The sequence below is a fragment of the Tursiops truncatus genome, chromosome X, assembly GCF_011762595.2.
Source record: "Tursiops truncatus isolate mTurTru1 chromosome X, mTurTru1.mat.Y, whole genome shotgun sequence".
Lineage (NCBI taxonomy): Eukaryota > Metazoa > Chordata > Mammalia > Artiodactyla > Delphinidae > Tursiops > Tursiops truncatus.
The window spans coordinates 81,991,840-82,016,191 of NC_047055.1; the positions used below are offsets into that span (position 1 = coordinate 81,991,840).

General features: G+C 43.1%; 2 protein-coding genes across 5 annotated transcripts in view; one reads left to right on the top strand and one right to left on the bottom strand.

Annotated features, from left to right (window-relative positions):
- APEX2 (apurinic/apyrimidinic endodeoxyribonuclease 2) overlaps window positions 1-24,352 on the top strand; it is a 34,814-nt gene that overhangs the window by 8,223 nt on the left and 2,239 nt on the right. The window lies entirely within an intron of this gene.
- On the bottom strand, window positions 263-23,836 carry ALAS2 (5'-aminolevulinate synthase 2). Of its 4 annotated transcripts, none has more exons than XM_019943620.2 (11): window positions 23,745-23,836; window positions 18,602-18,797; window positions 17,837-17,959; window positions 16,875-16,985; window positions 14,262-14,484; window positions 13,525-13,709; window positions 10,492-10,671; window positions 7,859-8,023; window positions 7,016-7,284; window positions 4,440-4,602; window positions 263-548 (listed from the first exon to the last, which is right to left on the bottom strand). In XM_019943620.2, the coding sequence occupies exons 2-11, from the start codon at window positions 18,765-18,767 to the stop codon at window positions 385-387; spliced, it is 1,749 nt and encodes a 582-aa protein (XP_019799179.1). In that variant the 5' UTR covers window positions 18,768-18,797; window positions 23,745-23,836; the 3' UTR covers window positions 263-384. The 4 variants fall into 4 exon arrangements, with proteins under 4 accessions (XP_019799179.1, XP_019799178.2, XP_019799180.1 ...); XM_019943619.3 differs by lacking the exon at window positions 23,745-23,836 and adding an exon at window positions 20,601-20,651; XM_019943621.2 differs by lacking the exons at window positions 16,875-16,985; window positions 23,745-23,836 and adding an exon at window positions 20,601-20,651.

The following is a 24,352-nucleotide window of genomic DNA, read 5'->3' on the forward strand; positions in this document are numbered from 1 at the left end:
GGGCCTACGCATGAAGAGTCAATCCCTGGATTCTTGTTGAAACCATGGGGAAAGAGCCATTTGATATAAACCTGCCAAATGTCCTGGCTCTTTGTTTAACTCACTGTGTAGTTTTTGGCCTCTTGCTCTTTCTGGATCTGTTTCCCTATCAGTAAAATGACCAACAGGTGATCAGTGGTTTCCTCATGGCTCTGCCACTTGTCTGAGGGCGTCAGGTATAATGTAGTTGTCTGTTCTCTGTCAAACAAAGGGCTACAAATGCTACACTTTGCTCTTTATTTTCAGGCTCAAGTCAGCTAGAGGCACACAACAAAGCAGAGGACAGGAGGCGGCCCAGCCCCAAGAGAGGTGCAGGTGTGGTGGGGATCCAAGGCAGCTTGTTTCTCAGGCATAGGTGGTGACATACTGGGGCCCCATGTTCCCAAAGTAGGAACGTTCCCACTCACTCATGAGCTCGAAGTGCACAGGACGACGACAGAAGTTGCAGGCAGCTATAGATACATCCTGGAGGGGCAGCCCCACCTCAGTCCAGGCTGCCAGCAGCTTCTCTGAAGGTAGTGAGGGGAGGGGAGGGAAATAATTGGTTAGAGTAGGTCTTAATCCCTGTGTCACATTACAGATGTGCCAAGATATTGATCCCCCCAACCCTTTGAGATGTCTCGGAACCAGAGGTATCCTCCTCAGTTTGCTCCACCGTGTGCTATGAATGTTAGCATATGTGTATGGGTGCTGTGATGTATAAAAGTTTGAGAAGCACTCATGTGACATAATTTGAAGCTATACTGACCTGGCCTGAACCAAGCCCTAAGTACAGGACATGCTGTGGCTCAAGAAGTGAATCCATCTAGTTGGAAACTCCTAGCCTGGTGAGGAAGGTGACACTGACACTACCCACACAGTGTCGTCAGTATTGTGACCTGGGAGCCTGGGGCAGGGGTTTTTCCTAGAGGGAGTGGGAGCCCAGAGGACAGAACCTGACCTTGCTGTCAGAAGTACCTCAGTTGTGTCTCTGTCCCTGGCTTTTTTTCATGCCTACTCCCTGTGTGATCTCATCTAGTTTTATGGCTTTAAATACCATCACATGCTGATGATTGTGAAATTTTCATCTCTAGCCCAAAGCTGTATCCTGAATTCTAGACTTGTGTATCCAATTGCCTTTCTATATCTCCACCTGGATATCTAGTAGGCATCTGTAACTTAACATGAGCACAACTGAGCTACTGATCTCCCTACTCTCCACCAAGTCTACCCTACTTTCAGCCTTACCCATCTCAGTTGATGGCAATTCCAGTTGCTCAGTACAAAAATGTTTGAGCCATCCTTTATTTTTCTCTTTCTTCCTACCATACATCCAGTCTATCAGCAAATACCATTGGCTCTACCTTCAAAATCTGACCACTTCTCATCACCTACAGTGCTATTTTCAGGTCTGAGCCACCATAATTTCTTAACCCGGAATATTACAGTAGCCCCCTAATGGATGTCCCTGCTCCCAGTCTTTCAGTCTATTCTCAACATAGAAGTCAGAGAAATTCTTTTAAAACCTGAATCAGATATGTTACTCCTCTGCTTAAATCCTTCAGAAGTCTCTCCATTTCAGAGTTAAAGCCATAACCCTTCCAGTGGCCTATAATACCCTACACAGTCTAGCCCACATTGCCCCTCCTCAGTTTTCTGTCTCTTTCCCTCTTGCTCACACCACTCCATCCACACTCATCTACTTACTGTTCTTCAAATACAGAAGGAATACTGCTGTGTTAGGATCTTCCTTGTCTTAGGCTGTTCTCTCTGCCTGGGATGCCCTTCTCTTAGATTTCTGCCCAGCTAACTCCTTCACCTCCTTCATATCTTTGCTCAAGTGTCACTTTGGTTGTCTCTACCCATAACACTCCATTTAATGCTACAACCCTCCTCCAAGCTAGCCCATGTATCCCCCCAACCAGCACGTTTTTTCTGCTCTATTTTTTTCCATAGTGCTTAGAACTACCATGCTATTTAATTTGCACTTACTTTTTAAAGTGTTTTTTGACTATCTCCTTCCACTAGAATGTAAGTTCCAGAAGAATAGGGAATTTGTGTCTGTTTTGTTTACTACTGGATCCCCAGCACCTAGAACAGTATCTAGCACACAGTAGGTACTCAATAAATATGTGTCGAAAAATGAATGAAAGGATGCCTGATTAAGTCTAGAAGATGAAAAGAAGTAAGCCAGAGTAAGGGGTGAGGGAGGGCATTCCAATCAGAAAGGAGCATCATTAGCAAAATCCCAGAGGTAAGAGGCTAGAGCAAAATGAGGGAACTATAAATCATTCAGTGTAGCTGGAGAAATAAAATGAATGTGGGCAAGAAGTGAGGGCATAGAGTTCACCATGTTGAAGGCACTGAATGCCATGCCAAGGAGCTTTGACTGTTCTCCAGGCCAGTTGTCTCCAATTTGGGGGCTTATACATCCTATTAGTACAAAAGTTGTAGTATGTACCTCCAATGTATGTATTTTTATATACTATATACGTATATTATTGTCACTCTATATATTAGAGATCAATATCAGTCACACTTAATTTCCTATTTTTTAATATAAAAAGTAAACATAAAATTCTAATAAATCCCCTTACCCTATGGATCATCTTGCATACCTCACCTTGGAGACCACTGCTCTAGTCTAGACAATAGGGAAAAATGAAGAGGTTTAGGCAAGAGAGCTATATGGTCAGATTTTTAGAAAAATCCCTCTAGTGGTCAATATGGATAAGGGATTAGAAGGAAGCAAGAGAGAAGCAGGAAAATTAGGAAGAAATCACATTGACATGGCTTAAAGAAGTGGCAGTGGAGAAAAGACATTAGAGAGTGATTGTAGAGAACATTTGCAAGATTTCGTGATGGGTTGGCTATGACATTGAAGGACTGACTGGTGGAGTCATGGTGGATGCCTCATATTTCTTTCCTGCAAAAGCCCAGCATAAATGGACACTCAGAGAACTGAGAGTACTGAGAGGTCTATAATTGAAGCCTGGAGCAAGTGAGAGGACTGAGCAAAAGGTCCAGAAGTCTAGATCATTAGTTCACAGAGGTAGTATACAGATCTAGTGGTATGAGCATGGATGTAGAAACAGACTCTGCAGTTCAAATCTATTAGCTGTGTGACTTTGGACCAGTTATTATATATTTTTATGCCTCAATTTCTACATGTATAAAATGGAAATACTAATAATACCATCTGTACCCCATGAGGATTAGATGAGTTTATACATGTAAAGTGTTTAGAACAGTTCTTGGCACGTGGTAAATACTTAATAAATGTTGGCTAGCATTATTTGATGTTTTTAAATGAATGAATGAATGGCACCTACCTGTCTTTTCTTCCCGGGACTCTCATTCTGCCTATGCTCCAGACAAACAGAATGACTGTTGCCCATGCCTGCCCTCTGTTTTCCTATCTCTAGGTCCATGCTCATGGAATTCCCTTATTCTGGAATGTCCTTACACCATACCACATGTACTTCAAGGTGCAGCAGGACTTCCTTACCAATAAAGCCTCTTTAATTTCACCCTTCCTATACCCTCTCTAGCCATAAATGAGCACTCTCCTTCCAGTTCCCAGAGTACTGGAACTCATCACACTGGACCAGTACGATCCATGTTTATGTCTGTCTCCTTTGCTATACCATCAACTGCCTATGTGTCTTTCACCCAACAGACCTAGAAAGAGAACCTGCTCTATGCCAGGCCCTGCACCCAACAGGAATCCAGTAAACTTTAGGTGAATTGACTAAACTGGCATCTTTCAGAGTGCCGAATCCTAACCACTAGACCACCAGAGAGCATCTAAACTGGCATCCTTCAGGATAAAACCCAAACTATTCAGCTCTACAAGCCTCTAAATCTTGTGTTGTCTTTGTAGGTTCATAGATAAACACTGCCCTCCACCCCTCCATTCTTACTACCCTACATTCCAGTAACAACTGCTTATTCTTGATAAGTCCCAGGCTACTTCTCACCCTCCTCCTTGCCTTTCTTCATGCTCTTCCTTCTGCTAGGAATACCCCTACTACACCCTCTTTCTTCTCTTGGCCCAATACCACACAGCTTTGTAAGACTCAGCTCAGGTGTCACCTCCACTAGGAAGCCTGTCTTGAATCCCACAGGTTGGGTCAGGCCCCTCCTCTCTGCTCCCACAACTTCCCCATACATTGTCTTTGTTGAATTTTGATCAGCCCTTGAAGTCATTGTTTGGGTCTGCTATGATCTCCTCAACCAAACTGAAGCCCTATGAGTATAAGGACTGTTTCTCATTAATTTATGACCCTAGTATAGGGTCTGGCACATAATAGATGTTCCAGGAATATATTTTTAAACTGAATGGCATCCATTCTCAACTTCTTCACATACTGGGGCTGAAGGGAAGGAGAGTACTGTAGGCACCCATGTTGAGGACTTACCCACAAAGTCTTCCATCATCTGAGGGCTGTGGTGGGGGGAGGGTGCCAAGCGCAGCAGCTCCTCACCCCGGGGGACAGTTGGGTAGTTGATGGCTTGCACATAGATGCCATGCTTGGAGAGCAGGAGATCACAGATCCTGCTGTTCAGTGCTGCATCACCCACCTGGGCTCAGGAGAAAAGTCTGTCAGTATCTGCTACCCTGGGACCACTATCACTAGCTCCATTAAGTAGGTGGAGGGAACCAGATCAAGGAACACCACTGAATTTGGGGACATATTTTTTCATAAAAGGCTTAGTCAGTGGCAGGTCTAGAATTTCTATCAAGGAGTTGCTCAGAGGCAGCAAGCAAATTTGAGATACATGTACCTCAATGTTCATAGCAGCACATACACACACACAGTGGAATATTACTCAGCCATAAAAGAGTGAAATATTGCCATTTGTAGCAACATGTATGGACCTGGAGAATATTATACTAAATGAAGTAAGACAAAGAAAGACAAATATTATATGATATCACTTATATGTGGAGACTAAAAGATAATACAAATGAATCTATAAAGAAAACAGACTCACAGAAAACAAACTTATGGATGCCTAAGGGGAAAGGGAGGAGGGGAGGGATAAATTAGGAGTATGGGATTAACAGATACAAACTACTATACATAAAATACATAAGCAACAAGGATTTACTACATAACACAGGGAACTATAGTCACAGGGAACTATTAAATATATAACACAGGGAACTATTACTATCTTGTAATAACCTATAATGGAAAATAATCTGAAAAAAATATATATATAACTGAATCACTTTGCTGTACACCTGAAACTAACACAATATTGTAAGTCAACTATACTGCAATTAAAAAAAAAATGAAAGGAGGTGAAGGTGGCACTAGGGACCTTGTCTTGAAGTTGTTGGCAGAGCAAGCATACTTAGCTAGTATGTTAATTTGGGGTGCTTCTGAGTAGGAAGATAAACCCCCCCAAGCCACCTCTGGGGTGCTGCCACTGGGTTAATTAAAGAAACATATTTACAAAAGCAGTCTTTCAAGGGAACATTGGGTTGGCCCAAGAACAGTGACCATTCTCATCAATAAAGGTCACAAAAAATTGTCCTTACCATACCCCAGCTTACCGACACACACAAATAGATGTCATTTAAGAGTTTAAGAAAGAATTAGCAGTTCATTTTTTTAACATCTTTATTGGAGTATAATTGCTTTGCACTGGTGTGTTAGTTTCTGCCGTATAACAAAGTGAATCCGCTATACATATACATACATACATGTATACATACATATACATATGTCCCCATATCTCCTCCCTCTTGCATCTCCCTCCCACCCTCCCTATCCCACCCCTCTAGGTGAACACAAAGCACCGAGCTGATCTCCCTGTGCTATGTGGCTGCTTCCCACTAGCTATCTATTTTATATTTGGTAATGTATATATGTCTATACTACTCTCACTTCATCCCAGCTTACCCTACCCCCTCCCTATGTCCTCAAGTGCATTCTCAAAGTCTGCGTCTTTATTCCTGTCCTGCCCCTAGGTTCTTCAGAACCTTTTTTTTTTTTAACATTCCGTATATATGTGTTAGCATATGGTATTTGTTTTTCTCTTTCTGACTTCACTCTATATGACAGTCGCTAGGTCCATCAAAAGAGTCATGTACCACAATGTTCATTGCAACTGTATTTACAATAGCCAGGACATGGAAGCAACCTAAGTGTACATCGACAGATGAATGGATAAAGAAAGTGTGGCACGTACATACAATAGCGGTTCTTGTTTTTTTTCGGTATGTGGGCCTCTCACTGCTGTGGCCTCTCCTGCCGCGGAGCACAGGCTCCGGACGCGCAGGCTCAACGGCATGGCTTATGGGCCCAGTTGCTCTGTGCCACGTGGGATCCTCCCGGACTGGGGCACGAGCCTGCGTCCCCTGCATCGTCAGGCGGACTCTCAACGACTGCGCCACCAGGGAAGCCCCAGAGGTTCATTTTTAAAGGCAGTAAACACAAACATAGTTGGGAATCCAAAGTAGCAGCTAGCCCCATGGATTTTGATTTTCTATTTTCTGACTTCAGTTCTCCGTTAAGAAATACATTTCACACCATGACCGTACTATACACACATACACATAAACGTGCATATACGCAACTGAAACAAATTTCTCATAAAACGATACCCTTACTATGTGTGATGTGCTCCAACATTTCCTATTCTATTTCTTCTATTTTTTAATGCTAATCATAACCCACTAAACTGACTTTGTGTCCCATTAATGGTCTTGATCCACAGTTTGAAAAAACTGAGGGTCAGGACAGTCTAATAAGCATGAGATAATAGCTAATGCAAAATAGGCATGAGATAATGCAAACAAAAAAAAAAGGACTGGCTAATCCAGAATGACTGATAATTTTTCAAAAAGGGCAACAAAACTGGCAATAAGGAGGATGATTAACAAGAAAGCAGAGTTGACAGGAACAGGTGTTGGTTTGCTGGGTGTGGGAAGGCTCCCAGAAGAGATAGGTAGAGAAGGAAATGGGCAGTGTGGGGCTCTCACCCGAATGGGGATGATGTGGCTGGGGCATGGGATGACAGGAAGGCCTCTGTCCATTAGTAGCTGACGCATGTGCTTGACATTGCGCTGGTGGGCCCGCCTCAGGGCTTGGCCCTCCTCTCCCTTGAGCAGCCGCACGGATTCCAGAGCCCCAGAGAGCACCATGGGAGGCAGTGAAGTGGTGAAGATGAAGCCAGCAGCATAGGAGCGCACCATGTCTACCAAGTCACAGGTGCTGGCGATATAGCCGCCCACACAGCCAAAGGCCTTGCCTGGAGACAAGGAGGAGAATGAGGAGGATATGCACAGACCCCATTATCAGTCCCCCAAGGAACAGGGTCATGCACCAGGTAACACAAGGCGGTATACCAAAAGCTGGAGCTCCAGACTCCCTTCACAGGCCTCTGTTCATCTCCCCTGTCCATGACAAGGCAGACAGAGCTGATAATTCTGCTGCTTTGAGATAGGACTTTCAAGGGCTGCCATATGCAATGACTAGATATGCAGGAGCTGGGTGGGACCATCAACTGGTTAGGCCCAAAAGTGGAGCTAAAATGAAGTTTGGGGCTGGGGTGGGGGAGGAGTTTAGAACCACAACTCTCCACTCACTGAGTTGAACTTGGCTATTTGGCCTGGCTCAGGGGTCTTCTCAGAAAACCCTCCCAGACTTTCTCAGCAACTCTGCAGTGGGGTGGGAGTGGGATGAGAGAATCCACGAGTTCCATAGCCTGGGGCTGTAAATTCTACCCGAATAGCTCCTGCAGTTGTGGGGAGGAGGAAGAAAAGGGTCTTCTAGGGGCTTCCTTTCTGGATTGTATATAAGGGCAACTCAAGGGACTCACTCACCAAGAGTTCCAGAGATGATGTCAATCTTGTGCATAATTCCATCACGCTCCCCAATCCCAGCACCCCGGGACCCATACAGTCCTACAGCATGAACCTCATCCACGAAGGTCAGAGCCCCATACTGGTGGGCCACATCACACAACTCCTCAAGGGGACAGATGGCACCTGAGCAAAGCCAACAAATAGAGGTAGATCATAACCCTTCCCCAGCTCCATCTCCAGCACGGAATTTGTGACCCATAACTACTTTAGGTTGGGAAAGGAGGTGGGTGTGCACTGTCAGTTGGGGCTATGCCAAACCTCTTTATATGTGTTGACTAATTTCACCCCACTCCCACCTAAGCTGTGTGTGTGTGTTTTCTCTCCAACCTGTGATTAAGACTTGCCTCTTTCTATTTTTACTTCATTCTGATAATATCTGTCATCTTGTTTATGCTATTTGCCAGCCTCTCTCTGCTTCTTTTTTTTTTTTCTGTACAAGTCTGTGTATTTCCATCTAGGATTGGCACTAGCCTATATGATGTCTTTGTTTAAATAAATTGAAAAAAATAACCTTTTGCTCCAGGTTAATGTGGTCCTGATTTTAGATCCTGCTCGCCCCCTCAGCCAAGTACTGTTGGCAGCCCTGTCAATATTATTATTCTTCACTGGTCCTCCCTATTTCTGTCTTTCTGGCTTTTTGTCACTATCTCTCTTTTTGTGGCTATTTCCATCTTTGTTTCTCTATTTTTCTATCTCTGCCTCTGTTTTTCTCTCTCCTCTCCACTTCCTCCCTCTGTCTCTTTGTCAGTGTCTCTCTCACTCCCTCCCTCATGTTCCTCTCTCACTTCTCTCTTTCTTACTGTTTGTGTCCCTTTTTTATCTACCTTTCTGACTTCAGACTTTTTTTCTCTATATCTTTCTCTCTTTCTGAGTTTCTTTGTGCCTCTGTGTCTTTTCTGTGTCTCTGTGGGAATATATTTCTGTCTCATCTCTGTCAATGTTGTTACTTGAGGGCCCCCACCCACAGACTCAGTCTCAATATACTGAATGAAAGTGAATTAGAAGTAATCTGTATGTTCCTGTACATTTTCCATGCAGATTTACCATTTTTCCCTGTTATTCTAGACATCTTCTATGCTGATAGTCGTTTATAAGGTCTTCAAATGGCTGTGACTCTCATGTATAGACTTTGTGGCCACTCTACATATACAAGAACCCACACTTCTGCCATTCCCCATCGCTGGAAACTAATGGTACAGGGAGTTGGAATACAGAAGAAACTTCTTCTGGTGGGAACAGGGACTCCAGGCCTGGATAAAAGTATGTGAGCTGGGACAACAGGAGGGGAGAAAACCACAGGAGTTGGAGCCCAAGACAAAAAGGACAGTGTGATGGCTCAAGCATCATTTCAGTGGGAGGAATTCAGCCCTATGGTTGACAATTTAGGCAGGGTTTCCACCAAAAGAATCAGGAACCATTCATTTGCAAGTGTAAGGAAGTAGAATGGTTCCAACATGGCTTTCACTACAGACGTAATGAATTAGAGGGAATTCCCTAGTGGTACAGTGATTAGGACTCTGTGCTCTCACTGCTGAGGGCCCAGGTTTGATCCCTGGTCGGGGAGCTAAGGTCCCACAAGCCATGCAGTGTGGCCAAAAAAAAAAAAAAAAGAATGAATGAATTAGAGTAGTCTCAGTGGTAGAAATATAATCATTGTTAGTTGTAGAACTGTGAAAGAGGGCATGACAATAAGTTCATTATATAAATTAACTTACTTAAATTCTCGCAGCTACTCTATTATTATCATCTCCATTTTTAAAGGTAAGGCAACTGAGACACAGAGCAATTAAGAAACTTGCCCAAGCTAGTAAGTTGTCATACTGGGACTTGAACATGGATAGTTTGGTTCAACAGCCTGTGCATCACCATTGCTTGATGTGATGGCACTTACATTGGCTAAATCAGAGAACACAGTGGACTCTCCTTTGTTTCACTTGGAAAAGTGACAAGTTGAAATGAAGTGAGGACCTCTTCCTTTTAATAAATCCAGAAGGTTATGCCTAAAACACATGACTTCTGCTTAAAAGGGACAACAATGGAATGATTTGAGCATTGTTTCAGTTGGGAAAAGAAAAGAGGTAGGATGATATTGGACCCTGAAAAATCTCCCAGGTAATGGTTTGTGAAATTTTCTGTTGCAGAAACCAGACACTGGGATGATTGATTTGCACTTCTAATGGAGGGAGTGTCATGTGAAGGAATTGGAATCGTACATCCTAGGGTGTAGCTACTCACTTTGGCACCAATTTACTGAGCCAACCAAGACAAATTGCATACTGTCTCCGCACTTTAGTTTCTTAACCTTTGAGATCAGTGTAATAGCTGCCTCCATCCTTTGGCAGTTACTGGTTGTGTGACCTAGGGCAAGTCACTTCACTTGTTTATGTCTCAATTTCCTCATATAAATAAACAGAAATAATGATAGCACCTACCTCATAGAATCACTGTGAAGATTAAGTGAATTAATACATGTAAAATACTAATAATTTTGCTTGGCACATAATAAGCACTATAAATGTTAGCTGTTATCATTATCATCATAGTTTTTGTGAGACCAATTTTAGTAAACATACACTCACACATATACATACCATCCATGGAGTGAACAGTCTCAAAGGCCACAATTTTGGGTGTCTCAGGGTTAGACTTCTTTAGAAGTTTCTTCAGGTGGTCAGGGTCATTGTGCCTGAAGACAAACTTCGCTGCTCCACTATTGCGGATACCTTGGATCATTGAAGCATGGTTGCCTGCATCTGAGTAAATCTCGCACCCTGAAGAACCAGATGCATAATGCTTAAGCTTCAGTCCCAGTATTCACACTTCAACCTCAGGATTGACCTGGCAGGGACAGAGAGCCAACCCTTTCCTCCCTTTAAAGACTCTGCTCTGCTTCTCCATCCTCTGGAAGCCTTTGTAACACCTCTTCCTCTCTTGGAAGAACTCCTCTGCCCTGAAATTCTGACCCCTACACTCTTCCCTCCAGGCATTTCTAACTCTGGTCTGGCCTTTGACTATCTTGGGGTGGAGGAAATTTGAATTTCCCAAGAAGCTCCAGAGTTTCCTGAGGACAGGACCTAGGTTCCTTCTCCTAGACACCAAGATTAAGCCTTAGAAAGGAGTTTATCCCAGGGAATATTTGCTGATTTGGACTGATGCTAGATTCTTCCTGATCTAGATGAAATCCCACCTCTTCCAGGTAGCATCCTTCTGCTTATAGTTACAGGGTAGACACTCATCAGACTTTCACAATTTGAATCATAAGCTCATGACAAGTCAGAGCTGGAAGGGCCATTGGTGACCATGGAATCTAATCCCTTTACTGTACAAGTGAGGAAGCTAAGGTCCAGAGAGGGGAAGACCTTTCTCTAGGACCTGAGGAATGCAGGGCTTTTTACTGGACAATGCTGGGAGAACAGGTAGAGATGGGAAATTGGTGGATGGAGTTGATCCCTGGGCCCCCAAAACTGCACTGACATCAAGGAACTGTGGCCTTTCATTAGAGTAAGGGATCACTTCTACCTGTGGAAATCAGGCATGACTTCCTGGAGGACCTGCTGTGAAAGATAACTAGACTGGGAATTTCTAGGGAGCAGGAGCCACATCTTTTTATCTTTCTGTCTCTGGTACCCAGGTTAAGACTAAGTGTACTTTAGATGTTAAGCAAACCTTTCCTGAATGAATGAATGAATGAATGGATAAAAAACAAATTACTGATTTTCAAGTGAGTGAATGAATATATGAATTAATATATTACTGAATGAAAGAGTGAGAGGAGGGGTGTCAAAAGATGAGCCTGAAGAGAGAGGTAGAGGCCAGATTATTGAGGGCTTTAGAAGGCATTATAAAGAGTTTGGATTTGGTCCTAAGGGCAGTGGGGATCTATTAAAGGGTTTGGGGCAGGGGAGTAACAAAGATAGGTTTGCATTTTTAAAATGTGATCTGATTGTTGTGAAGAATATATTGTAGGAGGGCAAAGGTGAAATCAAGAAAATGATGTTGGTCTAGGTGAGGATGGTGGCAGAGGAAATGGAAAGAAGTTGAATTCTAATGGCTGAAGAGGGGGTTCACTGAAAACATTCCCAAAGATGTTGGCTTTAGCTGGGGTTATGTGTGATCTCGGAAAAAGTTTCTGAGAAGCAGTGGAGGTGTTTACAGTGTGCTGAAAAATAGACAGGAACTGAGGAAGTGGATAACAAGTGTGGAGACTTCTCTCAAGCAGTTTGGCTGTTATAGGGAGGAGAGAGAAGGGCAGTAGCTAGAGAGTGATGAGGGCAAGTGTTTTTTTTTTTTTTTTGAGATGCAAAAGACTTCAACATTTTTAAAGAGAGGGAGAGGCTAAAGATACAGGAGGGAGAGAGAGAACTCATAGATCAAGGTTCCTGAAGAGGTAGAGGACACAGAGCACCAATGTAAGAATTAGTCAACAAGAAAAAGGGCACCTCTTCTACTGTGACAGGAGAGAAGGAGAGAGGAGAGGACATAGGGGAATGCTCATGAGTTTATAAGTAGTTTGAGGCAAGAAGTTGAGGACATTACTGCGTGGGGTCTTCTATTTTCCGTGTGGTAGGAGGTGAAGTCATTTGCTGTGGTTGAAGGTCAGGTGGAGGTGTAAGAAGGCTGAAGAGATCGGGGTTTGGCAAAGTTACCTTGGAGACTTGGAGAGCTGACTATGAAAACAGGATTGCCAGGCAGCATAGACATTGCCAGGACCTGGTAGACATTGGGGATCATGAATTTTTAGTGGCTCCCATCTGAGCAATTATATAAGACCAGGATTGACATAAAGAAGGTGGAGAGGGCTTCCCTGGTGGCGCAGTGGTTGAGAGTCCGCCTGCTGATGCAGGGGACACGGGTTCGTGCCCCGGTCCGGGAGGATCCCACATGCCACGGAGCGGCTGGGCCCGTGAGCCATGGCCGCTGAGCCTGCGTGTCTGTAGCCTGTGCTCCGCAACGGGAGAGGCCACAGCAGTGAGAGGCCCGCGTACCGCAAAAAAAAAAAAAAAGAAGGTGGAGAGTTATATTCATCCAGAGTTGGGCTATGATGGAAGGATGACAGGCATATGAGTTGAAGACATTATTGGCTAGAGAATGGGAGAGTAGGAACATGGGATTCAGATGGGATCTAGTGTATAAGTGAAGGGATTGGCTTTAGGCAGAAGGAGAGATGCGCTTTCAATTTGTAAAAGGAAAGAATGAAAGAAGGGTACATGAACAGTCAGATGAATGTGTGGATTTGGTGGCTATAAGTTAAAGGAGCTCCTGTCTGGTGGCTTCTGTTTTCTTTGTGTTGTAAGATGTGAGGTTATTTGCTAAGAGTGAAGGAGGAGGTAGCTACAGGTTTTAGAAGGGGGAAGAAAGTTTGAAAAAGTTGATGTAGGGACATAAAAGGACTGTTTATAAGTGTTAAGAGTGCAGTTGAGTTGGGAAATGATAAATTTATGATGTTACCCTTCTGTGAGGTTGGGATATAGTCATCCAGTGTTGAGGAGATGCAAGGTGGGTAATAAGGAAGGGCAATGGGAGCAAGTGAACTCAGAAGACAGGGAAGGAGTGATGGAGGCAGTAAACCTGGATGCTGTAGTGCAGGATACCACCCCTGAACAAAGCTCAGGCACCAGGCTTACCTGGCAAGATCTTGGCCAAGGTGAAGAGAGTAGAGTCATTGGCCACAAAGCAGGAAGAGAATAGCAGGGCTGAGTCCTTCTGGTGCAGCTCAGCCAGCTCTTGCTCCAGCTCAACATGAAACCTGCTGGTACCCGAGATGTTGCGGGTGCCACCAGCTCCAGCTCCGTGACGCTGCAGGGTCTCTCTGGCCAGGAGAAAACAGAAAGGGGACAAGGAGAAGAAATTCTTGTCAGATTCTGAGGAACTGGGTAGGTTTCTCTTCCTTGAAGGGGATCAGTATTGATTTAGTGACTCTATGAGCTGTGTCCTATATGACCAGGTAGAGGGCAGGCTGGGAACAATGGGGAGAAATGGACCTTCCTTCTCAGGCTGAAAGCACTCAGGGATGGAGGGAGAAGCCATGTTGAGCTTGATTAGCTTGGAAGACCTTCTAGAGGAGTTAGCACATCATCTCTGGCAATACTCATTCTGCAGCCAGAGTAAGAACTCATAGAGAGTGGGCCTTGCTTGGTTTCTCATCCTTTCCTTTGTAGCACTGGACACCAAAGAGTTTGGAAAACATAGCTTTTGACTTAGTTCATGTCTGAGGATTAGATTTGCTGGAAGACCTTGGACAAAAGGGGTGTTGGGTGGAAACAAGGTTTCCACTGTCAGCTCTGCCTTTTCCTTCCATGAGTGGCTTTGGCTCTTCTCTGGATGTCTCCCCACAGCTCATGGCTCAGACCCTACTACTCACTGTGTGGCTTGCAAGACCCGAGGGTGCCGGCTCATGCCCAGGTAGTCATTACTGCACCAGACAGACACATCCTTTGAAGCCACAGATGCCTCAAAGAAGTGTTCGGCAAAGGGGTATGCATCAGCCCAGCGGTTCACAGTTTTGAAAACACGATAGGTATGGTCCTGTTTCTTCTCCATGATCTTGTTCCTAAAAAACTGGTCATAACCAAAGACATGGTTTCCTGCAGGAGTAGAAATGGGGATGAGAAGAATTCATTTTAAATTACTTCCTGGCTAGTCCATATTTTATTCATGCTGTTGATTTGGTGTTCTCCAATTCTCTTTCCATTTATTCATTTATTTGATCAGTCATTAACTTACTGGGTCACATTAACTCTCTACTGTTTCATTCAAGCATCCCTTTGCTTACTCACTGACTCATTCACTTAGTAATTTATTTATACATTCACTCAGGCTTCCTACCCTTGGCATGGCCTCATCTCTTTTCCCAAGGTTAGTATGGCACCCTCCTTACTAGAATCACTACTTCTAGTTTCAGTGGAAGAATGTTGATGGGTCTAGTTTCTAGTCATAGCTCTGCCACTTCCTAGTTGTGTAATCTTGAGCAAGTCATGAATCCTCTTAGTTTTAATTTCCTCATCTGTAGAATGGGATTAATAATATCTTCCCTGCAGAATTGTGACCATCTGATGACAAACAGAATGTAATACACCCAAACTAGTGTCTGGCACATAGTAGTAGTATTATGATTATTGTAATATAGTAGTAGTAGTAGTAATAATAATAATTTTAAATAATATTATTATAACCAACATTTAATAAGTGCCTATTACATGTAATACCCTCTCTTAGGAACTTACAGATATTATTTCATTTATTCCTCATAACAACCCTATGTGGTAAGTTCTATTAGTATCTCCATTTTACAAGTGCGGAAACAGAGGCTTATGGAGGTTAGGTAACTTGACCAAGGTCATACAGCACATAAGTGGCCTACAAATAAGTGACCTAGAGTCTACTTCTTTAACCATTACCACTACAAAATGGAGCAACCCTACTTTTAGGATAAATTGAAATAATGTATGCCAGTGGGCTTGTTGAACTCCAGAACTCTATCCATGAGACAGAAATCATGATTGTTGCAGATGGCAACTTATATGGTAGGGGGGTAAATTGGAAACATCTTTGCTGTGGGGATGTTTGGAAATATGTACCAAGTGTTTTTAAAATGCACATGCTGACATACCTAGGGGAATATTTGCAGCATGTTTAACAGAAAAATTGATATCCAGAATTTATTTTTTAGAAACTCTGAACAATTATTATGGAAAATTTTAACCCAATAGAAAAGTGGGCAAATAATATAAACAGACAATTCAATAAATGTAGAAAAAGATGCTTAATCGGGGAAAATCAAAAGGCAAAAACAAATTTTCACTCATCAAATTGATAAAGATTTTAAAATGTGATAATACTAAGTGCTGGAGAGCGTGTGAGAATATGGATTCTCTTTGATAACTGGTACACCACTTTGGAGGACTAATTGGCAATATTTATTAATATTGAAAATGTACACACCCTTACGTCCTGAGAATCGTCACCTCTTAGTGTCTATTCTAGAGGAACACTTACCTATATACATGAGGTACATTCAAGGATGTTTGTTGCACCTCTGTTTGTAATAGGAAAAATTGGAAGCAACCCAATAGAGGAATAACTAAATACTCTATAGTACAGCCACACTAAGTCTAAGATAATACTATATATTATCTTTGGATACATTTATATGTATGTAAAACCAACATACAATGTAGAGTGGAAGAATACACACAAAAAGTTGGAAACAATTACCTGAAATATAGGTGCTTGGTTAACTAAATGATGTTGCATTCATGCTACAGAACACATTCAACCATTAATAATTATTATGCAGCTCTATGTTTAGGGACATTGAATAATGCCCCTAACATATTGTTAAGTGAACAAAGCATAATAACAAACTCCAGGTGGAATAAGATCACATTTCTAATAACAACATGTGTGTGGAGGGAAGTGTAGTTGTGTGTGTGTGTGTGTGTGTGTGTGTGTGTGTGTGTGTGTGTGTGTGTTTAGTCATAGGAAAATATCTGGAAAAAGTATGACAAAAAGCTAATGGTGGATGGTGGAACTCTGAGTGCTTTAAATTTCCCTCTTTATATTCTTTTTATATTGGGAAAATAAAACATTCTATTATGAAAAATGAATATAAACACATATAAGAGAGGGGAAAAAGGCTCTCTGCAAAGGATGAGAGTTTTTGAGGGAAACATGGAGAAGAAATAATAGGAATACACCTAATATTTAATGAAGCTTCATAACAAGTTAGAAGCACTTCCATAAGTGTAATTTTATTTCCTTCTCATAATAACTTGTTGAGTTATTAAAATCTCACTGGAGGGGAGTGACTTACTTTCTAAAGCATGCAGATACAGCAAGTGCCAGCATTAAAATTTAAACTCAGATTCCCTTTGGCTCTAAAGTGCTTTCTTGCCATTGCCTCTACTGTGTCAGAAGCCCTTTCAGCATTCCTTCCATATTCCTACCCCTTTTACTTCCTCCTCAGCAAACTCACCAGCCATGTTGTTCTGAATCAGGTGTGTGACCTTCTCTGAATTTTTCTCTGGCTCCTGGGGACTAAAGAATGGCTTCCTCAGGCTGGTTGAAGCCAGGGAGATGGGCAGGTCTGAGAAGGAGTATGGGATTCGTTGGCCATGAAAAAAAGGGGGGAAAAAGAAAGCATATGCTATCTTCTTTAAACACAATACAACATATAAATATTCAAGTTTAGGAAGGAGGGAAGCCTTGTACAGAGAGAAGAAATATTCTGAAAAGTTAGCCCTTTCTCATCTCCCCAAGTGGAGACTTATATGTCAGGAAGCCATCCATAGGCTGAATTACACTTCTCTTCACTAGGACTTTCCCTTGGGTGAGACAACTGGAGCAGCAATGCTGAGTCTTTCACTTGGAAGGTAGATGCAGGACAGTGTACCTTACTCTTCTTTTCTGAAAGTCATTAAAATTCAATTTTGAAATTTTTACTCTTAATTATATCCCAAAAGGGTCTATGAAAGATGTTGACTGTATGGCCAACTCTCAAGTGTGGACAACTCTCAAGTGTGGCCTTCAGTGGTCTGCACCAATTGAGTTCACCTGGGCTCCATACCCTTCTAAAGAATGTAGCTGCTTCCAAAACTCACTCTTTTATGCAAATCCAGATTGTCATAGAGTGGTATTGCTTAAATGTGGGAGCCCAGCCTGTTGGAATCCATTTAGCCACTTGGGAGAGAGGAGGCAGAACTCTAGAGGGCTCATTTTAGACTAATAGCTAAAAGTTACAGAAGCATGTATGTGTGTTGGGGAGGGTGCATTTCAGTGCACAGTCTATACTATTTAGTAACATGGTTCCCCTGGAAAAGACTGGACTTCCATCATGAAATGTATACTAGCTGCCCTGAGCTGCCTAGCTCAGGACTGTAATAAAGTGAAATCAAGCATTAGGTGTAGAGGTTACATGAGGTGGAACTTAACTCCAACCTGTCTTGAAAGTCTTCACATCCTCCTGGACTTCTGGGGCTGCCTTCTGCACAATTTTACTCTTCCCATCCTGGAGTTCCAACAGCATGAAGGGACAGTGGCTCTTGGCCCAAGATGGAGAGTCTACGTAAAGTTAAGAGAGTAAGTGGCAGTGAGCTTCTAGCTGTAAGTTTAACAGTGGTCACTGAGAAGTACTATATCTCAAAGCTCTATCTCAGGCTATGGTAGAGACACAGAGATGGATGTATCTGGTCCCTAGGGGAGTTCCTGAGTTGTTGGGGATGGCACATACTGAAGACACATTATGAGCAGTGCTGGGATTGGAGGGAGGACATGGGCTAGAAGAGGAAAGGGACATGACCCAGAATTGGATTTGGACAGGCTGGAAGTCTAGGTAGGCTTCATAGAGGAGATGATGCCCAAGTTAAATGTTGCATGAGAAGTATGAGATACTCTAGTAAAGATAATGGGAGAGAGTCATTTGACAGGTGCAAAGACACAGAAACTTAAGAAAACAGAGTTAATCCAGACAACTTTAGTTTCAGCATGACTGGAGTATATAGAATGTGAGGGGAATGAGAGTGAAACTCCTTTTAGAGATACTGCCAGAAGTCAGAGGCCAGTGAACTCTTAGGCAAGCTCATTCTTCCTTGATACTTTTCACATGAACCCTTCCAATTATTAGGTAATGATGACCAATATGACTTGGAATCTTATCTCTAGGATCCAGACATTCTCCCCCATTTGCCAGCAGTGACTTCTTACCCCCTCCAGCCTTGGTTGCCTTAAGGTGAATTTGAGAACAGGTTGTTCCTTGGGTGGCCAGGATGGGACAGCGTCCAATACCAAACAGGAACTGGTGAGTCTTAATCATCTTGCCCAGGATGGCTGTGGGGCTCCGGATAAGCACTGGGCAACGCTGTAGCAACATGGCTGCTGCCACCCTCTTGAGCCCGAAGTTCTGCATAAGATGTGGAAGAGATGAGATTCCACCATGAAGACCTGGCTGAAAGCCAAGGGTCATTCTTGTGTTTGATCCTTTGCCTTTAGCTTCTCACCCAATGCTTGCCTCCCTCCCCAGAGATGCCTTTATTGTCATTTCAGGGTAAGAACTTTCCAAATATTAAAATGTACTAATAGGGCATCAGAGAGGAAGAAACAGGAAACTGATCATTAGACAAAAGAGGTGAAGAAAAGAGTTCCCACTGGAGGTCAGAAAGCCTGAATTCTGATTCAGACTCTGCCACTGACCTGCTCTGTGATGGTAAGGATCATTGAAGTCTGATTGTGTGTGGCAGGATGAGAGTTGACAACCCACCAACACTTTGATCAACACTTAGGGCTAAGACTCTTTCTAAGAATATTGGCCTCAGCCAAATGAAGATTCAACCTGCTAATGCAGACAGATGCCATTGACAAGGGCTCATGAGGCTTCACTCAGAGTGTTTCCCGAGCAGACCCAGTCAGAGAGACAAGGAGCTTGAGGCCATAGGTACCAGCTTAAGTAGATTCAGGAAATAGGACAAAAGGGCACCATGTGCCACGAGACAGATATTTTACTGTCTTTGAATTTTCTCCTGGAGTTTTGAAAATCAGATAGAGATGTAGGTGAAAGCAAGACCCAAGGAATCTGGGAAACAAGTCTATAGGTGAATGAAAGAGGCAGAGACTAAGACAGAAGAGAGAATCGGGGTGGGGAGAATATAAGAAAAAAATACACATAGTAGGCATTCAATAAATATTTGTTGAATTGGGGAGTAAATTAATGAATGAGCAGGGACTCAAATGGAGGAAAGAGAAGAGAGGAAGGGTCATAAAGAAAGAAAAATTAGGAAAGATAAAAGGAGGAAAGTAAGAGAACAAAGGTGCAATGGTAGTAGTGGAGTTACAACAGAAATAGCGGGAGAGAGATCAAAGCAAGAGGAAAGGGGACAGGTAGAGATAAGAACAGGGAGAAGAGGACTGATCCAGAAAAGCAGAGGACAAGAGGATTATGGGAAATATAGAAGGTAGGGAAAGAGACTGAGATAAAAGAAAGAATGAAAGAGAGAAGATGAGAGAAGAGAGAGAGGGAGAGAGAAACAGAGCAGAGGTAGAGTTAGAGACAGATAGACAGAGGGACAAAAAAGGGATATGAGGCGAAATCAAGGAGCATGGCTGAATATACAAAGACTCAGAAAACTGAAAGCAGGAGAGGAGAGAATCCAGCAGAGGCAGAGAGTCAGTCAGGAACAAAGGTAAAGGAGAAATTCTGTCAGAGATTGTGTGGGTGGGGGAGAACAACAAAGAAGAGCTAGGGAAAGAGGATCTTGGCCCTCCCTACTGAGGGAGATTAGAGTGAGACTGAGTTAGAGCTAAGATCAAAGGATAGAGACAGAGAGATGGCTAAGGTGGGTTGGGGGTTGTGATGAGGGAGGGCTGAGACATATAAAGACAAAGAGAACTAGAGATAGCAAGAGGGAGAAATAGATTAAAAGAAAAAGGACAAACTAGAGATCCAGCATCAGAGGGTGAGACAAGATATGGGACAGGATAATGGGAGAGAGATGGAGGAATGTGGTAAGACTAAGGCCCTCCCACCACCAGGAGAGCTACTTAGTAGAACCTAACAGCACCTCTAGTATTTAAGGCTTTATGTTGTGAGGGAAAAGTGAACAGGAGGAACTCGTGGCCATGTCGTCATATGACAACCTCCTTCACCTCTTACAGAGCAATACTCCTCCCTTCTAGATCTCATAGAGCAAACACCCTCCTCCTAACTCACAAAGCAGCCTCTTCCCCTTGTTCCATCCCAGAGCATCCTCCTCCAACTCTCACAGGCTGTCATAAGAGCATACGTTGGTATGTGCGGTAGGGTGTGTGGGTCCTGAAATTGGGAAAGGCCAAGGGGTATTGAAAGGACTAATGAAACTCATGTTAAGACTTTAGGAAAGTGCCTAAAAGAAAATCTTAGCTTTTCTTATTTCAATTCCAGCTCCCCAACTCCTTGTTGGACGTTCTTGGAAAGTCACTTCCCCTCTTTGGGTCTCAGCTTTCATCAGCTGTCAAATGTAAGGTATTTATGTCTACCTCATATGGTAGGTAATGAATTGGATTTGATGCTTACCTTATATCTGGAGATATGAGTTTCCCTTCTCCTGCCTTCCTGCAAAGGCTAAACTGCTTGGAACTGAGCCTGCAGACCACAGATAAGGCTCCCAGAGTTTATCACGTTTAGGGTCTGACCACTCCCGAAGCTGAGACCAGGGTGTGGAAGAGAAGAGGAGTTCCTTTCTAGAATCATGTCTGTGCATCTGGCTGGGGCTGACCCTAGCTATTGGTGGTGAGGGGGGCGGATGGCCCAGGGAGAGGAGGCAAAGCAGATGGCCAGGTTCCAGGCTCCTGCAAATTCCTTTCCCCAACATTAACAACAATAATGACAACATTGGGGTATGTAATGTGAAGAAAAACCCCCAAGATTGGAAGCAAAGTCCAGTCCTGCCTTTGGATGATGGTGAATCCCACCCCCAGGTATAAAAACAGAAGTTCAGTACACACATCATCTCTAAGGGGCTTTCGGCCATGATATTCTCAGGGACCTGGGAAAATATAGGCTACTTCTTGGAATTTGTTGAATTATCAAGTTCTTTCAAGCTTCAGTTCCAGTTTCTCTGTTCTGGCACTCCTTTCCTGGAATTTGCCCTGCCTCACTCTGCCTGCCCATCTTGGGCTCTGTTTCCATTCTATCTTACTACCTATCATGAGACTGGAGAGAGTAAAATCAAATCAAAGGAGTATTTTAGGCAATTTAGGGTATTAAGAGCACAGCCTCTGGAGCCAGACTACTTGCATTTGAATCCTGGCTCTACCACTCACTAGCTCTGGGACATTAGAAAAGTCATGTCTCTGCTCTATGTCTTATATCTTTAAAATGTAGATAATAACAAGGACAATCTACTTCACAGGGATGTTGTGAAGATCCAGTAAGATAATCTATATAAAGTATATAGAAGAGTGCCTATCCTAGAGTAAATGCTGAAAAAGTGTTATCTGTTCTTTTTTATATTCTACATTTTCTATGTAGGGAAAGTGAAGGTATAGTCAAGGGAAGTAACATCATGAATACACCAGACCAGGTCTGGAAACTTGATTCTTGTCTCAATCCTGATTCTTGTCCTGATTCTGTTACAACTTACTATATGAACTTGGGCTCTGTATTTTCCCTCTCTGGGCCTCAGTTTCTCCAAAAACATTGGACTAGATAGCTCCATAGATTCCATCTGGTTCTACCAGTCAAACACTCACAGAGTTCTCACTGTGCCATACCCCTTTGTAAATGCTTCACATACATTGACTTATTTAATCTTCATGACAACCCTGTGAGTTATATACTAATATCAACTTTATTTCAAAGATGAGGAAACTGAGGGCCCAAAAGATTAAGTAACCTGTTCAGGTCACAGAGCTACTAAGTAGGAGAACCAGGATTTGAACCTAGTCAATCTGGTTCCAGAGCCTACTAACTTAACCACTATGGATCTATGATTCTAATATTACTACACATTATCCTGACTGAGAGCCTGACTCCAGGCATAAATCCACTCTCCTACACTAACAGGTCCCTTTCTGGGACACTTGATTTTGAGTTGTAACCAATGCCTTTACCACAGGAACAGATTTCTAACTGAAGCGGAATTTCAGGCACTGGTGAACATTCATTCATTCATACATTCATTCATTCCATTATTTAACAACTTATGCACCAATCTTTGCCGGGGTCTTCTTAAAACAATGCTTTTACCCAAGGAGGTAACTGTGAAATTTTGGACCAAGTGATAGAGCATTACTAGAAGATTTTCCCTACACCTTAAAATCCTCTCTCGTGTCAGCAGCCAATCTGCAGTCCCAGAGATCAGAGGGGCCAACCACAACTCTACCCCAGGAGAGAGCCAGAAACCACTCATTGCAGCATTCCTCGATCTCTCTCTCCCCTTTGTGGCCTGCTTTGAAAGAATCAGTTAAGTCTGGAGGGGATGTGGTCACTTCTCTTCAGGAGTTGGAAGCATCAGGATTTACTTCCCTTCCTAGCACCCTCTCCCCATCATGGAAGAATCATAAAGAATTTTAGATTCCTGGAATCAGAATCAGAAATTCTTAGAAACAAAAATTTAGAAGACCATGAAATAAAACTTAGAAGAGGTTGTGGAAATCATAGGCCAAGCCCTTTTTTTCAAAGGATGAATGATTTGCCTCACAGTGAATTAGGGTGAGAAAACAAATCAATTGACTTTCAGCATAGGGCCCCATTCTTCTCCCACCATCTCCCCTTATTTCTGCTAATTATTCAACTCTCAATTCCCTCAAATCTCTCCCTTCCCAATTCATCATTCCCACCACCCCACATTCACTTTGTTTTCTCTCCCTACCTCTGGCCCTCTGGGGTCTGACCCATTGAGCTCTGCTGTCAGCCAAGGAGAGAGAAGGAGTCAAAGTGAGAGAGGAATGGAGAATTGCCAAAAAAAAATACCAAGACCTCTTCTTGGGAGACAGAGAAGGAATGGAAGAGATAGACTGAGAGATACAGAGTAGAAGAAAGAGATGGAAAGGGAGAGAGAGATTTAGAGGAAAAGATACATATAGACCTCAGAAAAAGGAAAAATAAGAGAAAGCTAGAGTGTCAGAGAATGATGAAGTAAAGTGAGTGATCTTGAAAACTAACAGAGGAGAGGAAATGAGGAAAAAAGACAAAGGAAAGCTGAAAACTGGGAAAGACAGGAAGAGACATAGGAGGCCAAAAGAAAATGACAGAGTGACAGATTCTAAGGAACAGACAAAGTCAGATCTAGTCAGGCCATAGAGTCAGCATATACAGCCTTGAGGTGGGCAAGCAGACCAAGAGAGAGGGCACCAGGCTGAAAGCAACACTTACCTGTTGCCCTGCACTGAGGACGAACGAACGACGGGTTGGGTGCTGTGGGTCAGGACCTGGTTTTATCCCTTCTCCCTTGGCTCAACTCCACCCACCCCGCCTTCTGCTGGCCTGGCCCTGCATTGGCCCCAAAGGTATCTCAGGCCCTTGCTAGAGATAAAACCCAATGTAGTCCCCTCTTGTCTCCCACCCTCACCCAGCACCGGCTCTCCCCTCTCTATTTTCTTTCCCTTCTCCCTCTGGAGTAGTAAAATGAGTTTGCTGGCTTTGGAATTAGACCATCCCTATATGGCTAGGGCACCTTGAGCAAAACCATCTATCTCTCTGACCCTCATTTTCCTCAACTATAAAAGGAGGGCAGTAAAAGTCAGAAGCAACTGTAGCACAAGAGGGAAGGGCTCTGTAACAGTTAGCTTCCATAGATGACATCCAGGTCATTGTAACAATTCAATAATATCATGTACAGAAAACACAACACAGTGCCTGGTCCAAAGAAATAACAGCTAATGTTGATTGAGTGCCTACTATGCACCTTTGTTAAGTGCTTTACATGGATAAATTTAGCCCATCCTCATAAGGACCTTATGAGAAAGGTATTATTATTCCCA